This window comes from Entelurus aequoreus, linkage group LG08 (genome assembly GCF_033978785.1).
Source record: "Entelurus aequoreus isolate RoL-2023_Sb linkage group LG08, RoL_Eaeq_v1.1, whole genome shotgun sequence".
Taxonomy (NCBI): Eukaryota; Metazoa; Chordata; class Actinopteri; order Syngnathiformes; family Syngnathidae; genus Entelurus; species Entelurus aequoreus.
Window position 1 is genome coordinate 62,566,928 of NC_084738.1, and position 15,385 is coordinate 62,582,312.

Below are 15,385 nucleotides of genomic sequence, written 5' to 3' on the forward strand. Positions count from 1 at the left end.
TCAGTTTGTGTATTTTGAAAGAGTTAAAACAAGCAAATGTCACAGATTTGGGACACCGGCCCTTATTAAACTTTCGTAACATTACAAAATAACCTGCTAGCCCAAAATGGCCCCTCACTAAACTTTGACTCCCTTGTTTTGAGTTCCACTGCAACCTGTTTAGGCAGCCAACTTGTGTTTCCACATGCATGCCATACCTGTATGAGGCGTCCTTGCTCGGACTGCAGGGTGTTGAGGTCTTGGCCCAGGCTGCCCTGCCCCCGACGCAGGGACTCGTAGTCCATCTTCAGCTGCCCGGCGTGGGCAGACAGCTTGGCCACTTCCTCCGCCAGGCTGACCAGGAGAGCCCGGTCCTGGCCCTTCACCGACTTCAGATCCGAGTCGTGGTCGGTGAGCGAGTGCAGCAGCGAGGTCTGCACCCCCTCCAGGCGCAAAAAGTTGCTGCTGTAGTCGGGGCAGTTGGGATCGATGAAGATGTTGATGCGGGAGCCGTCGCCCCGCTCCACCGTCACCAGGGCGTTGGCCTCTTCCTGGTTGGTGGAAATGTGCGGGATGCCGTCCGACATGGGCGGCGCCTGATTGTGGTTCATGAAGAGGATGGTGCCGGTCACGGTGACGGCCAGCAGCACGGCCACGAAGAGCAGGATGGTGCAGAGCAGGTAGCTGCAGCTCATCCTCTGTGGGGGGGGGGGAGGTGCAAGGAGACAAGACAAGGGTTTGTTTATATTAGGTCTTGTTTTAGCTTTAGTACAGCGGGATAAGAATCTCATCGTGGTTAAAGGCCTACTGAAAGCCACTACTACCGACCACGCAGTCTGATAGTTTATATATCAATGATGAAATCTTAACATTGCAACACATGCCAATACGGCCGGGTTAGATTAGTAAAGTTCAATTTTAAATTTCCCGCGAAATATTCTACTGAAAACGTCTCAGTATGATGACGTTTACGTCACAGATTGTGCGGACATTTTGGGACAGCATTGTGGCCAGCTTAAGTCGTCTGTTTTCATCGCAAAATTCCACAGTATTCTGGACATCTGTGTTGGTGAATCTTTTGCAATTTGTTTAATGAACAATGAAGACAGCAAAGAAGAAAGCTGTAGGTGGGATCGGTGTATTAGCGACTGGCTGCAGCAACACAACCAGGAGGACTTTGAGTTGGATAGCAGACGCGCTACCGTGAGTACGCAGCTTTGGCTTTCAAACATTTGATCGCTTGCCCGTACGTGCGTGCCGCTATGTGAAGTGAAGTGAATTACATTTATATAGCACTTTTTCTCAAGTGACTCAAAGCGCTTTACATAGTGAAACCCAATATCTAAGTTACATTCAAACCAGTGTGGGTGGCACTGGGAGCAGGTGGGTAAAGTGTCTTGCCCAAGGACACAACGGCAGTGACTAGGATGGCGGAAGCGGGGATCGAACCTGCAACCCTCAAGTTGCTGGCACGGCCGCTCTACCAACCGAGCTATACCGTGCATGTCACGTACGTAATTTTGGGTAAATATATGTGCTGTATGGACTTTACGGAGGTGAACGGTACTTTGGGCTATGGGATTGAGTGTGTTGTGCGGTTGTTTGAGTTCTATTGGCGGGTTTTATGGACGGGAGGGGGGGTGTTTGTTATGCGGGATTCATTTGTGGCATATTAAATATAAGCCTGGTTGTGTTGTGGCTAAAAGAGTATATATATGTCTTGTGTTTATTTACTGTTTTAGTCATTCTCAGCTGAATATCAGGTCCCACCCGCCTCTCACAGCATCTTCCCTATCTGAATCGCTTCCACTGCCCTCTAATCCTTCACTCTCACTTTCCTCATCCACAAATCTTTCATCCTCGCTCAAATTAATGGTGTAATCGTCGCTTTCTCGGTCCGAATCGCTCTCGCTGCTGGTGTAAACAATGGGGAAATGTGGGGAGCCCTTCAACCTGTGACGTCACGCTACTTCCGGAAGAGGCAAGGCTTTTTTTTATCAGCGACTAAATCCTTTCAGCAAAAATACGGCAATATCGCGAAATGATCAAGTATGACACATAGAATGGACCTGCTATCCCCGTTTAAATAAGAACATTTCATTTCAGTAGGCCTTTAAAAGTGAGGGCACCGGTGTCAAACTCAAGTTCCGGGGGGCTAAATCTGGCCCGCCACATTATTTTATGGCAATAAAATAATTAAATGAAAAAGGCAATTAGAATAAAACATTATGCACCATATAGAGCACATACCAATGATCTGTTCATAATGAGTAGTTTTCTTAAACTACATGATATGCCACATCAATATGGAATGCACTCCCAACAGGTGTAAAAGAAAGTGCATCTCTATCCTCCTTCAAAACCGCACTAAAAGAACACCTCCAGTCAACTACAACCCTAGCCTAACCCCCTCCCCCCACCACATCCCACCTCCCCGGATTGTAAAAAAAATCAAATGTATATACTTGTTCTTATGCTTTCTGAGCTCACTATGTTCACCGCTCGCTGTACATATCCTACGAAGTCAGACCTACACTGTTACAACCTAACCCCCCACCCCCAGCCACAGCCCCCTCCACAGCCCACCCCCCGGATTGTAAATAATGTAAATAATTCAATGTATATACTCTGATGAATAACTTGTGTGATGACTGTGTTATGCTGATAGTATATATTTATACCATGAATTGATTAACGTGGACCTTAAACAAGTTGAACAACTTATTTGGGTTAGGGATGTCCGATAATGGCTTTTTGCCGATATCCGATATTCCGATATTGTCCAACTCTTTAATTACCGATACTGATATCAACCGATACCGATATCAACCGATATATGCAGTCGTGGAATTAACACATTATTATGCCTAATTTGGACAACCATGTATGGTGAAGATAAGGTACTTTTTAAAAAATAATAATAAAATAAGATAACTAAATTAAAAACATTTTCTTGAATAAAAAAGAAAGTAAAACAATATAAAAACAGTTACATAGAAACTAGTAATTAATGAAAATGAGTCAAATTAACTGTTAAAGGTTAGTACTATTAGTGTACCAGCAGCACGCACAATCATGTGTGCTTACGGACTGTATCCCTTGCAGACTGTATTGATATATATTGATATATAATGTAGGAACCAGAATATTGATAACAGAAAGAAATGGGGGGAGGGAGGTTTTTTGGGTTGGTGCACTAATTGTAAGTGTATCTTGTGTTTTTTATGTTGATTTAATAAAAAAAATACAAATAAATAAAAAATTTAAAAAAACCGATACAGAAAATAAAAAAAACGATACCGATAATTTCCGATATTACGGCCGATAATATCGGCAGGCTGATATTATCGGACATCCCTAATTTGGGTGTTACCATTTAGTGGTGAATTCTACGGAATATGCACTGTACTGTGCAATCTACTAATAAAAGTTTGAATCAATCAATCAATCAAAAATAATCCAATACAGTAGTTATGTTTATGGCCTCACAAAGGGCTCTACCTGCAAATATACAGAGTTTGTTTTCACTCAGAGATGGTCCACATGAACTCAGGGGTGTCCTGAAATTCAAACATGACATAGTACATTCCACATTCAGGGCTCAGACGTTATCTATAGCGCGGGGGGTGAAAATGTGGGGCAATGTGAGCGGAGAAATTAAAACTGTCTTCTAGCCTAAGAGTGTTCAACCTTGCGGTAAAAAAAATGTGTTGTTGGGAAACAATCAAAAACATGACTAGTTGTTTGGATCCATCTGAACTGTGGGACACAGGTGCAAAATAACTCACTGTGGAATATAAGGGACATAACACACCAGACAAGGCTTCAGAAGACGAAAGATACCCAGGCAAGATGAAGCTAATATCATGGTCCCTCAATGCTATTGTCAAAGTGTTTTTCAGCATATGTTATTCTCGTTCTGAAGTTGTCATGTATCCATTAAATCTGCTGTTGAAACTTGGACTATATAACCAACATATAAGTTGATTATAAATTAGACATGGATAAGCATTCTTGCTTGTTTCCCGTATCCCTTTTTGGTGGGTACCGTTTCATGTCTGTCAAATTACAAAGAGTGAAGAAGTGTTGCTATATACACTACCGTTCAAAAGTTTGGGGTCACGTTGAAATGTCCTTATTTTTGAAGGAAAAGCACTGTACTTTTCAATGAAGATAACTTTAAACTAGTCTTAACTTGAAAGAAATACACTCTATACATTGCTAATGTGGTAAATGAATATTCTAGCTGCAAATGTCTGGTTTTTGGTGCAATATCTACGTAGGTGTATAGAGGCCCATTTCCAGCAACTATCACTCCAGTGTTCTAATGGTACAATGTGTTTGCTCATTGGCTCAGAAGGCTAATTGATGATTAGAAAACCCTTGTGCAATCATGTTCACACATCTGAAAACAGTTTAGTTCATTACAGAAGCTACAAAACTGACCTTCCTTTGAGCAGATTGAGTTTCTGGAGCATCACATTTGTGGGGTCAATTAAACGCTCAAAATGGCCAGAAAAAGAGAACTTTCATCTGAAACTCAACAGTCTATTCTTGTTCTTAGAAATGAAGGCTATTCCACAAAATTGTTTGGGTGACCCCAAACTTTTGAACGGTAGTGTATGTCTGCCGGAATAAATACATATATTTATTCATTTGACTTGTCCAAGGTGTACCCCGCCTTCCGCCCGATTGCAGTTGATATAGGCTCCAGCACCCCCTGCAATCCCAAAAGGGACAAGCGGTAGAAAATGGATGGATGGATGGATGGATTGATGGCATTCAATCATTCATTCATTCATTCATTCATGAAAGCCTGGAAATAATATGCGTTCATAAAATGCTTAATCTTTTCTTACTAAATATATTTATTTCCCTTCTGACATTAGAAATAATGCAAAGCATTCAATTGCATATATTTTAAAATTCAATATTATCAAAATCATGTATTCCAAAATTTTTTTTTCTTAAAATAAAGATAAATACTATACTTAAATATCTGCTTGACGTCTTCTCCCCGTCATCTTTGTTGTAGCGGTGTAGCGTGCAAGGACGGGAGTGGAAGACGTGTCAAAAGATGGCGCTAACTGTTTTAATGACATTCAGACTTTACTTCAATCAATAACGGAGCAGCATCTCCTCATCCGGAAACAACAACACAGAAAATGTGTCTGACCGGAACTCTAATAACTAAAGTTCCTTGGGTGAATAATGTAAGCTCACTACACCGGTATGTTTTAGCGCTTTCATGGCGAGTTTACTGACATATATAAGTAAGAACTTTACACTAATTTATATTAGAAATGGCAACAGTGGAGGATGAATGTCCCATAACAAGAAGATAGAGAAAAAGAAGAAGCTTATCAACTCCGGTGTCGGCATGGACTACAAAGACGGACACATGCAATTTTTCAGGATTAATGCAGATCCCAAATACAGATCAGCAGGTACCAGAAGGTAAGAAAAGTTGCTTTTGCATAATACGGCGAAACAAAACGCCAGATAATATGTCTTACCTTATACACACACCATGTTTAATGCACCGACAATTATTCAAGTTGTGCGACATCATAGCTTACCAAAGTCGTAGTAAAACTTTTTGATTTATATTTGAGCGCCGTGTGTAATGTTCTATATTTTCAACGGAACTTAAAATGTTGGTGTTGTTTACTTAAGTCATATTGCCATCATAGTGCTGTCTACACTTATCTCTTATGTTCGACTGCCATCTACTGGTCACACTTATCATTACACCATGTACCAAATAAAATTGTTTCAAGGGCGGTAAGCTCAACCGGGTTATAAGACGCATTGTCGAGTTTTGTGGAAAAAAACAAATATTTAAGTGCGTCTTGTAGTCTGGAAAATGTATTTAGTGTTATTTATAAGTATTATTTATTGTGATTACTTATGGAGCATATTGTGAATAAATTGAGAACAAGTGAACAAAAGTTTTAGCAACTGTTGTGTAAAAGAAAAGGGGTGGGATTAAATAAGCTCTGCTTCTTCCTACTCCTTTTCGAACATGTTGAAAAGAGAAACTGGAGATTGTGATGTATCATGTTGTATGCTTGCATGTTCCAAATAAACGCAAACTCAAACTCAATTTGGTAATTATCAGCTGTGGTCAGTATGGGCCTCTGCAGTACTCAGTATTGATGTTCGGATCGAACCTGAAACATCGATATCGCAGATACCGAATCTTTATGCTGTAACATTGATTCGCCAAATTGAATATGAATACTTTTAATACTTTGGATATAATGTATATAATTAACAGGGACAACATGTAAAGTAACTAAATCATTGAGATTGTGTCTAAATAAGTGATTGGTGGGACAGAATATGAATTCAATATATCCAGTATATGACGATAACTTCACATAAGCAAAAAAAAAACAAAAAAGCACAGATTTATTTATGTAACGTTTCCTAAATAATTAATGATCGAGGCGTCATTAGATTACTCAGAGCAATTGCAATACAACAGCCTTTGCAAATAGTATTTGTTTATTTGAACATTTACTGGCAATTAAAAGAAGTCACTTAGGTGTTGTAAAACAGCAAGTGCATGTATCCTTTTATCGTCGGCTATTTAGAGACGCAACGAGCAGAGTTGAATATAAATAATACAACACATTCAGTGCAGAATAATGCAGTTGTTTGTTTTGCCTTGCAATTCCAGATCATTTAAAGGGTTATTCATCATTTGAAATACACTACTTTTTACATTTTACCGGGCACATTAGGTATATTTGCACAAAGTATCGAAACCGGTATTGTCGACGCCAGCTCGAATTTTACTCGGTATCAGATCGGAAAGAAAATCAGGTTAAATACACTTTTCCACCACTTGGGGCAGTAATGACGATATCCAACCAACATAAGAAGTCTGGAGCTAAAGTCATAATAACGTTCCTTAAGTGACTTAAGTGCTGAAGCTACATTTTCATTTGCACTTTAATTTGATTGTTTTTATTTAAGAAACATATATTTCATTACTATTTATCAATTTTAAATTTCAGCCCTGTGTAATTGTGTGTCAATTTGTTTGTATTCAGTTTTTGTGAGTCCCTTCTTTTGCAGTATATTTGATTACTATATATCGGGGGTCCGCTCTGTAGCGCCGCCCTAGTGGCTCGCTGGATTTAGTATAGTTTCTGTAGGACAAACATGACACAAACCTTACCAACTGTTAGAAATCCTACTGTTTATAATAAACATGCTTCACTGATGGGAGTTTTTGGCGAGCGCCGTTTTGTCCTACTAATGTTGGCGGTGCTTGAACTCGCCGTGGTTTGTTTACATGTACAACTTTATCCAACGCTGCCACAGAAAGACATGTCTAATGCCACACCTCCTTTGTCTCATTTTGTCCACCAAACGTTTTATGCTGTGCGTGAATGCACAAAGGTAAGCTTTGTTGATGTTATTGACTTGTTGGAGTGCTAATCAGGCATATTTGGTCACTCGTTTGTAGGTATATTTGAGCTCATTTAATTTCCGTTACTTATGTCCTGTGTGTATTTAATTTCTATTTGCATGTATCATGACACATTATCTGTATGTAATATTGGCTGCATTTCTCATAGTTGTTTCTGTGCCATGTAGAACACTTCCTTGTGGTCTACATAACATGTAATGGTGGTTCTTTGGTCAAAATGTTGCATAGATGATGTTTTACAGATCATCTTCAAGCCGCTTTCTGACAGTCGCTTTGGGATGCGCCGTTTTGTGGGCGGTCTTATTTATGTGGCTCACCTTCGGCAGCGTCTTCTCCCCGTCATCTTTGTTGTAGCGGTGTAGCGTGCAACTACAAGTGTGTCCTGTGAAAAACCGTCCGACCGGAACTCTCTAATAACTAAAGTCCCTTGGTTGAATAATGTAAACTCACTACACCGGCATGTTTTAACGCTTTCATGGCGAGTTTACTGGCGGATATAGGTAAGAACTTTACACTACTTTATATTAGAAATGGCAACAGCAGAGGATGAATGTCCCATAACAAGAAGATAGACAAAAAGAAGAAGCTTATCGACTACGGTGTCTCCATGGACTACAAAGGCGGACGGGCGCAAATTTTCAGGATTTATGCAGATCCCAAATATACATCAGCAGGTGCCAGAAGGTAAGAAAAGTTGATTTAGCATAATATTGTGAAACAAAACGCTAGATAATATGTCTTACCTTATACACACATCATAATAATACTCCTATGTTTAATGCGCCGACAATCCACCAAGCGGTGCGGCTTCATAGCTTACCAAAGTCGCACTGAAACATTTTGATAGATTTTGGAGCCCTTGTGTCATGTTCTATATTTTCAATGGATTATATGAAATGTTGGTGTTGTATACTTGAGCCATGTTGCCATCATAGTGCAGACTGCACATATCTCTTATGTGTGACTGCCATCTACTGGTCACAGTTATCATTACGCCATGTAGCAAAAAAAATTGCTTCGAGGTCGGTAAGCAAAACCAGAATCATTCCGTACATTAGGCGCACCGGGATATAAGGCTCACTGTCGAGTTTTGAGGGGAAAACAATGGTTTTAAGTGCGCCTTATAGTCCGGAAAATACGGTATATAAAAACACCGCGGCCGGCCAAATTGCTTATTAGACGTGTGCCCATTTAAGTCCCATCTTAAAACTCATTTGTATACTCTAGCCCAGGGGTGGGCAATTAATTTTTACCGGGGGCCGCATGAGCAACCCGAGCACTGCTGGAGGGCCACATCGACAATATTTCAATTCAATTTTGCTCAATATTATTTTTGATATATACCGTAAGATAAATAATAATAATAATAATAATAATAATTAATAATAATAGTAGTACTTCAACATAGTGTGTGTAACAGCATTCCATGACTAATATAAATAAATTAACATTAATAATAAATGACAGCAAAATAAGCACACGTATGACTGAGGAGTCATAGTGTAACTTTGTGTGGTGTTTGAGTTGTCCGACTTTTTGTGTGGCCATAAACGCACCAGTGGTTTAGTGCTATGTGTGTTGGTGACAGATGACAAGTTGGTTTTGGCCTGGTTTGTACGGCAGAAAATGACTAGTTTTTCGAGATAGAATTGTTTTACTCATGTTTTTGGTGTGGTTATGTCCGAATATAAACAGTTTTGCTCAATAAAGTGATCAATATAATTCCTGTCCTCGAAGCATCTCGATAGACGTTACAATAATTGAACGGTGTTCAATTGAACGGTGTTGACGAACACCGTTAGGGCCGCTTGTTGTCACTGTCACTCAAAGTTGCATTGCAAAATTACACAGAATAAATGTGTTTATTTTGTTTAGAATTCAGATGGGATTTGATTTGGTGCGCAACATATATTTGCTGTGCGCAGCAGACGCTTGAGCAGTGCGCAATTGCGCAGGCACGCACCTTAGAGGAAACGTTGCTTTGCAGTCCATGTCTTGTTGAAAACACGCCATTCTTCTTTAAATTTTCTCTTTTTAGCGTCTCGGGTGTAAACCGTGCATCACTTGTCGCTGCATGTGCACCTTCACTCGCAGGTTACACACGGACACACGCCCATAAATAATACTTCTCAAAATAAAAGCAGCACGGTTGTATTGCGCGCACGACATAGATGTTTTTCCAACTTTATTTTGTAATTAATGATTGCAGCTGTTCACGTTCACTCACAATCCCGCACACGCATACGTCCACACGGAAGTAATACAAATAACGATTTTCAAAACAAAAGCAGCACCGTTGTATTGCACACTCGACATAGATAACTTTTGTAAATGTATTTTGTAATTTATAATTGGCCTCCCGCGGGCCGGACAGGGACGCACAAAGGGCCGGATGCGGCCCGCGGGCCGCAGAATGCCCAGGCCTGCTCTAGCCTTTAAATAGACCCCCCTTTTAGACCGGTTGATCTGCCGTTTCTTTTCTGCTCTGCCACCCTCTCCTTTGTGGAGGGCGGGTGGCACAGATTTGGTGACCACAGATGACGCACTAGCTGTCCAAAGTCAGTACCCAGGGTGGACCACTCATCTGTGCATCAGTTGGGGACGTCTCTGCGCTGCTGACCTGTCTCCGCTCAAGATGATCTCCTGCTGGCCCCACTATGGACTGGACTCTCACTATTATGTTAGATCCACTATGGACTGGACTCTCACACTATTATGTTAGATCCACTATGGACTGGACTCTCACACTATTATGTTAGATCCACTATGGACTGGACTCTCACACTATTATGTTAGATCCACTATGGACTGGACTCTCACACTATTATGTTAGATCCACTATGGACTGGACTCTCACACTATTATGTTAGATCACTATGGACTGGACTCTCACTATTATGTTAGATCCACTATGGACTGGACTCTCACACTATTATGTTAGATCCACTATGGACTGGACTCTCACACTAGTATGTTGAATCCACTATGGACTGGACTCTCACTATTATGTTAGATCCACTATGGACTGGACTCTCACACTATTATGTTAGATCCACTATGGACTGGACTCTCACACTATTATGTTAGATCCACTATGGACTGGACTCTCACACTATTATGTTAGATCCACTATGGACTGGACTCTCACACTAGTATGTTGAATCCACTATGGACTGGACTCTCACTATTATGTTAGATCCACTATGGACTGGACTCTCACACTATTATGTTAAATCCACTATGGACTGGACTCTCACTATTATGTTAGATCCACTATGGACTTGATTCTCACAATATTATGTTAGATCCACTATGGACTGGACTCACACTATTATGTTAGATCCTTTATGGACTGGACTCTCTCACTATTATGTTAGATCCACTATGGACTGGACTCACACTATTATGTTAGATCCTTTATGGACTGGACTCTCACACAATTATGTTAGATCCACTATGGACTGGACTCTCACTATTATGTTAGATCCACTATGGACTGGACTCTCACACTATTATGTTAGATCCACTATGGACTGGACTCTCACTATTATGTTAGATCCACTATGGACTGGACTCTCACACTATTATGTTAGATCCACTATGGACTGGACTCTCACACTATTATGTTAGATCCACTATGGACTGGACTCTCACACTATTATGTTAGATCCACTATGGACTGGACTCTCACTATTATGTTAGATCCACTATGGACTGGACTCTCACTTATATGTTAGATCCACTATAGACTGGACTCTCACTTATATGTTAGATCCACTATGGACTGGACTCTCACAATATTATGTTAGATCCACTATGGACTGGACTCTCACTTATATGTTGGATCCACTATGGACTGGACTCTCACTATTATGTTAGATCCACTATGGACTTGACTCTCACTATTATGTTAGATCCACTATGGACTGGACTCTCACACTATTATGTTAGATCCACTATGGACTGGACTCTCACACTATTATGTTAGATCCACTATGGACTGGAATCTCACACTATTATGTTAGATCCACTATGGACTGGACTCTCACACTATTATGTTAGATCCACTATGGACTGGACTCTCACACTATTATGTTAGATCCACTATGGACTGGAATCTCACACTATTATGTTAGATCCACTATGGACTGGACTCTCACACTATTATGTTAGATCCACTATGGACTGGACTCTCACACTATTATGTTAGATCCACTATGGACTGGACTCTCACACTATTATGTTAGATCCACAATGGACTGGACTCTCACTATTATGTTAGATCCACTATGGACTTGACTCTCACTATTATGTTAGATCCACTATGGACTGGACTCTCACACTATTATGTTAGATCCACTATGGACTGGACTCTCACACTATTATGTTAGATCCACTATGGACTGGAATCTCACACTATTATGTTAGATCCACTATGGACTGGACTCTCACACTATTATGTTAGATCCACTATGGACTGGACTCTCACACTATTATGTTAGATACACTATGGACTGTACTCTCACACTATTATGTTAAATCCACTATGGACTGGACTCTCACTATTATGTTAGATCCACCATGGACTTGATTCTCACAATATTATGTTAGATCCACTATGGACTGGACTCTCACACTATTATGTTAGATCCACTATGGACTGGAATCTCACACTATTATGTTAGATCCACTATGGACTGGACTCTCACACTATTATGTTAGATCCACTATGGACTGGACTCTCACACTATTATGTTAGATCCACTATGGACTGGAATCTCACACTATTATGTTAGATCCACTATGGACTGGACTCTCACACTATTATGTTAGATCCACTATGGACTGGACTCTCACACTATTATGTTAGATCCACTATGGACTGGACTCTCACACTATTATGTTAGATCCACAATGGACTGGACTCTCACTATTATGTTAGATCCACTATGGACTGGACTCTCACACTATTATGTTAGATCCACTATGGACTGGACTCTCACTATTATGTTAGATCCACTATGGACTGGACTCTCACTTATATGTTAGATCCACTATAGACTGGACTCTCACTTATATGTTAGATCCACTATAGACTGGACTCTCACTTATATGTTAGATCCACTATAGACTGGACTCTCACTTATATGTTGGATCCACTATGGACCCCCATCTAACAAATTGTTGCTTCATCATAAAACTAAAGCCTCATTTTGGGCAGTTGGCGTCCGAGCTTTCAGCATGTGGTCGGTGTAGCAGAAGACTTTTGCGTGTGGCACCTCAAGGACCGACGTAATGAAGGCACTGATGTTGTGTGACAGGAACTGAAAAAAAAATGGAAAAAAAAACACTAAAAGTGTCAGCAAAGAGAGCGTATAATAAGGCCAGCGTGGGTGAAATCCACTCATTCGGCCAACAGTATGCAACAAAGCGACAAGCAGACGTCCGTCGGAGACATCAACAAGGCCATAAAGACGGCCGCATGTTTAGCCTTTTACGACGGCGGGCACGAGAGAGCAATACCCGCCATCTCGTCGTGATTGCAAACCCCTCGCTTTGGCGTTTGATTTCTTATGATTGTTTAGTCCACACTGGAGGATGCAATCTTTGCCAGAATAAGTGTTCAGTGCTTGTATGAAGGAGCGCGAGCGAGCGGGCTTATTAATATGTAAATAAGCAGGGGCGGCGTGCTCGCAGACAGCTGACGGTAAATGCTTTACGAGGGAGAGCTTTATGGTTTCTTTAATGTGAAGGAAATCAATTGGCCCGAGCAGGAGACGAGGAAACGACCCAATGAGCCACACAAATATGAAGCAACGCTAATAAGTTCACAACCATGTCCTCATACGACAGTGCTCGTTTGAACTGTACGCTGTTTTTAAAATGCACACTGGTCATGCTAACAACACATTAGTTGCAAACCTTGGAATTAAATAGTAATTATTATAACCCTGTCAGGTTCAAACACTGATGACATCTATTAAACAAGACAAGAAGCAAGGAATTAAACAGAGACAGAATTAAATTTGGCTCAATTGAGGAGAGCGCGTCTGGGCTGTACGCTTGTACAGTCTCCATCAGGGGCACCGAAAAGGGGGGGTAAAGGAGACGGATTCTAGGGGCCCAGGATGGAGGGGGGCCCATATAGGCCCCTAATGATGATGAAATTATAATACAGGGGGCCCTGTAAAGATTCTTTTCATGGGGCCCAAAATCTCTAGCGGCGCCTCTGGTCTCCATCACGCTCTGGCGAAAGATCGTACGCCTCCTCTTTTATTTGGACTTTCCCTGTTTACATGGCAACAGCTGTTTCTAAGGGACGGGGGTCGTAAACAGCCATCGCCTTTGATTAAAACAGTTCAAAGAAAAGGTCGTAAAGCAGTTCAAAGAAGCGGTGCCCGGAGGGGAGTCTGGTCCTGCTTCCTCTTCACTTTTTTGATTTTGGGGTCAAGACAATATATTTCTGTTGATTACAATACATGAAAGAAACAGAACACCTTCATGTTGCTTCCCATCCTACACAGTGGAATTTTAAAAGCTTTCTGCTTGGTATGATTAAAGACAGCTTTTGTCCTCTCGCCGGGAACTCATGGCAACACAAAGTTTTGTGACAACTTAGATACAATTATTCTAACAAACCCCTTTTCCCCAATAATATAAAAGTCCTGAATCCAGACGGTGATGAAAGTTTAATCAAAATGTGCTCATAACTATTTGAGCTATCTAATAAACTGAGCGAAGCCTCTTGTCAGTCATCCACTGTCTTTGTCTCTGTGGGTGGAGGCGGGGCTGCTCGCATGCAAGTACACACACACTCTTGTATTTGTTACCTTCTAGGGACCTCCGCAAAATGCCTACCTCTTTAGGACCACCCTTTCTAGATACATAAAGATTAGTATTTACAACATGCAGTAGAAAATGGATGGATGGCACGGTGTTACTATGGCGACGCTATTCACGAATAAACAAAAACATCGGGTTAACAGTTCAATGGGCACACAACATAGACAAACAACAGGGATACCCCAGTACAAAAATCTGTTTTTTTTTCTATCTGTGTTGGTGTCGAGCAAGTATAACGTGCTAACGCACGCTAACTGCTAGCATACTTGTGAGATGCATGTTAGTAAGCTAGCATGCTTACGTTATGTTAGCTGTTTTGCTACTTTCTATGTCTACACTAACAAATACTCCATCCATCCATCCATCCATCTTCTTCCGCTTATCCGAGGTCGGGTCGCGGGGGCAGCAGCTTAAGCAGGGAAGCCCAGACTTCCCTCTCCCCAGCCACTTCGTCCAGCTCCTCCCAGGGGATCCCGAGGCGTTCCCAGGCCAGCTGGGAGACATATACTTCCCAACGTGTCCTGGGTCTTCCCCGTGGCCTCCTACCGGTCGGACGTGCCCTAAACACCTCCCTAGGGAGGCGTTCGGGTGGCATCCTGGCCAGATGCCCGAACCACCTCATCTGGCTCCTCTCGATGTGGAGGAGCAGCGGCTTTACTTTGAGCTCCCTCCGGATGGCAGCGCTTCTCACCCTATCTCTAAGGGAAAGCCCCGCCACCCGGCGGAGGAAACTCATTTCGGCCGCTTGTACCCATGATCTTGTCCTTTCGGTCATAACCCAAAGCTCATGACCATAGGTGAGGATGGGAACGTAGATCGACCGGTAAATTGAGAGCTTTGCCTTTCGGCTCAGCTCATTCTTCACCACAACGGATCGATACATCGTCCGCATTACTGAGGACGCCGCACCGATCCGCCTGTCGATCTCACGATCCACTCTTCCCTCACTCGTGAACAAGACTCCGAGGTACTTGAACTCCTCCACTTGGGGCAGGGTCTCCTCCGCAACCCGGAGATGGCACTCCACCCGTTTCCGGGCGAGAACCATGGATTCGGACTTGGAGGTGCTGATTCTCATCCCAGTCGCTTCACACTCAGCTGCGAACCGATCCAGCGAGA

At 41.7% G+C, this 15,385-nt stretch overlaps 1 protein-coding gene across 2 annotated transcripts in view; it reads right to left on the reverse strand.

Annotated features, from left to right (window-relative positions):
- The window catches only part of fibcd1b (fibrinogen C domain containing 1b), a 404,668-nt gene that overhangs the window by 245,563 nt on the left and 143,720 nt on the right, over positions 1–15,385 (reverse strand). For both annotated transcript variants that reach the window (XM_062057018.1, XM_062057017.1), the window contains one exon: positions 198–677. In XM_062057018.1, coding sequence (XP_061913002.1) covers positions 198–677 — 480 coding nt within the window. The remainder of the gene's footprint in view (positions 1–197; positions 678–15,385) is intronic.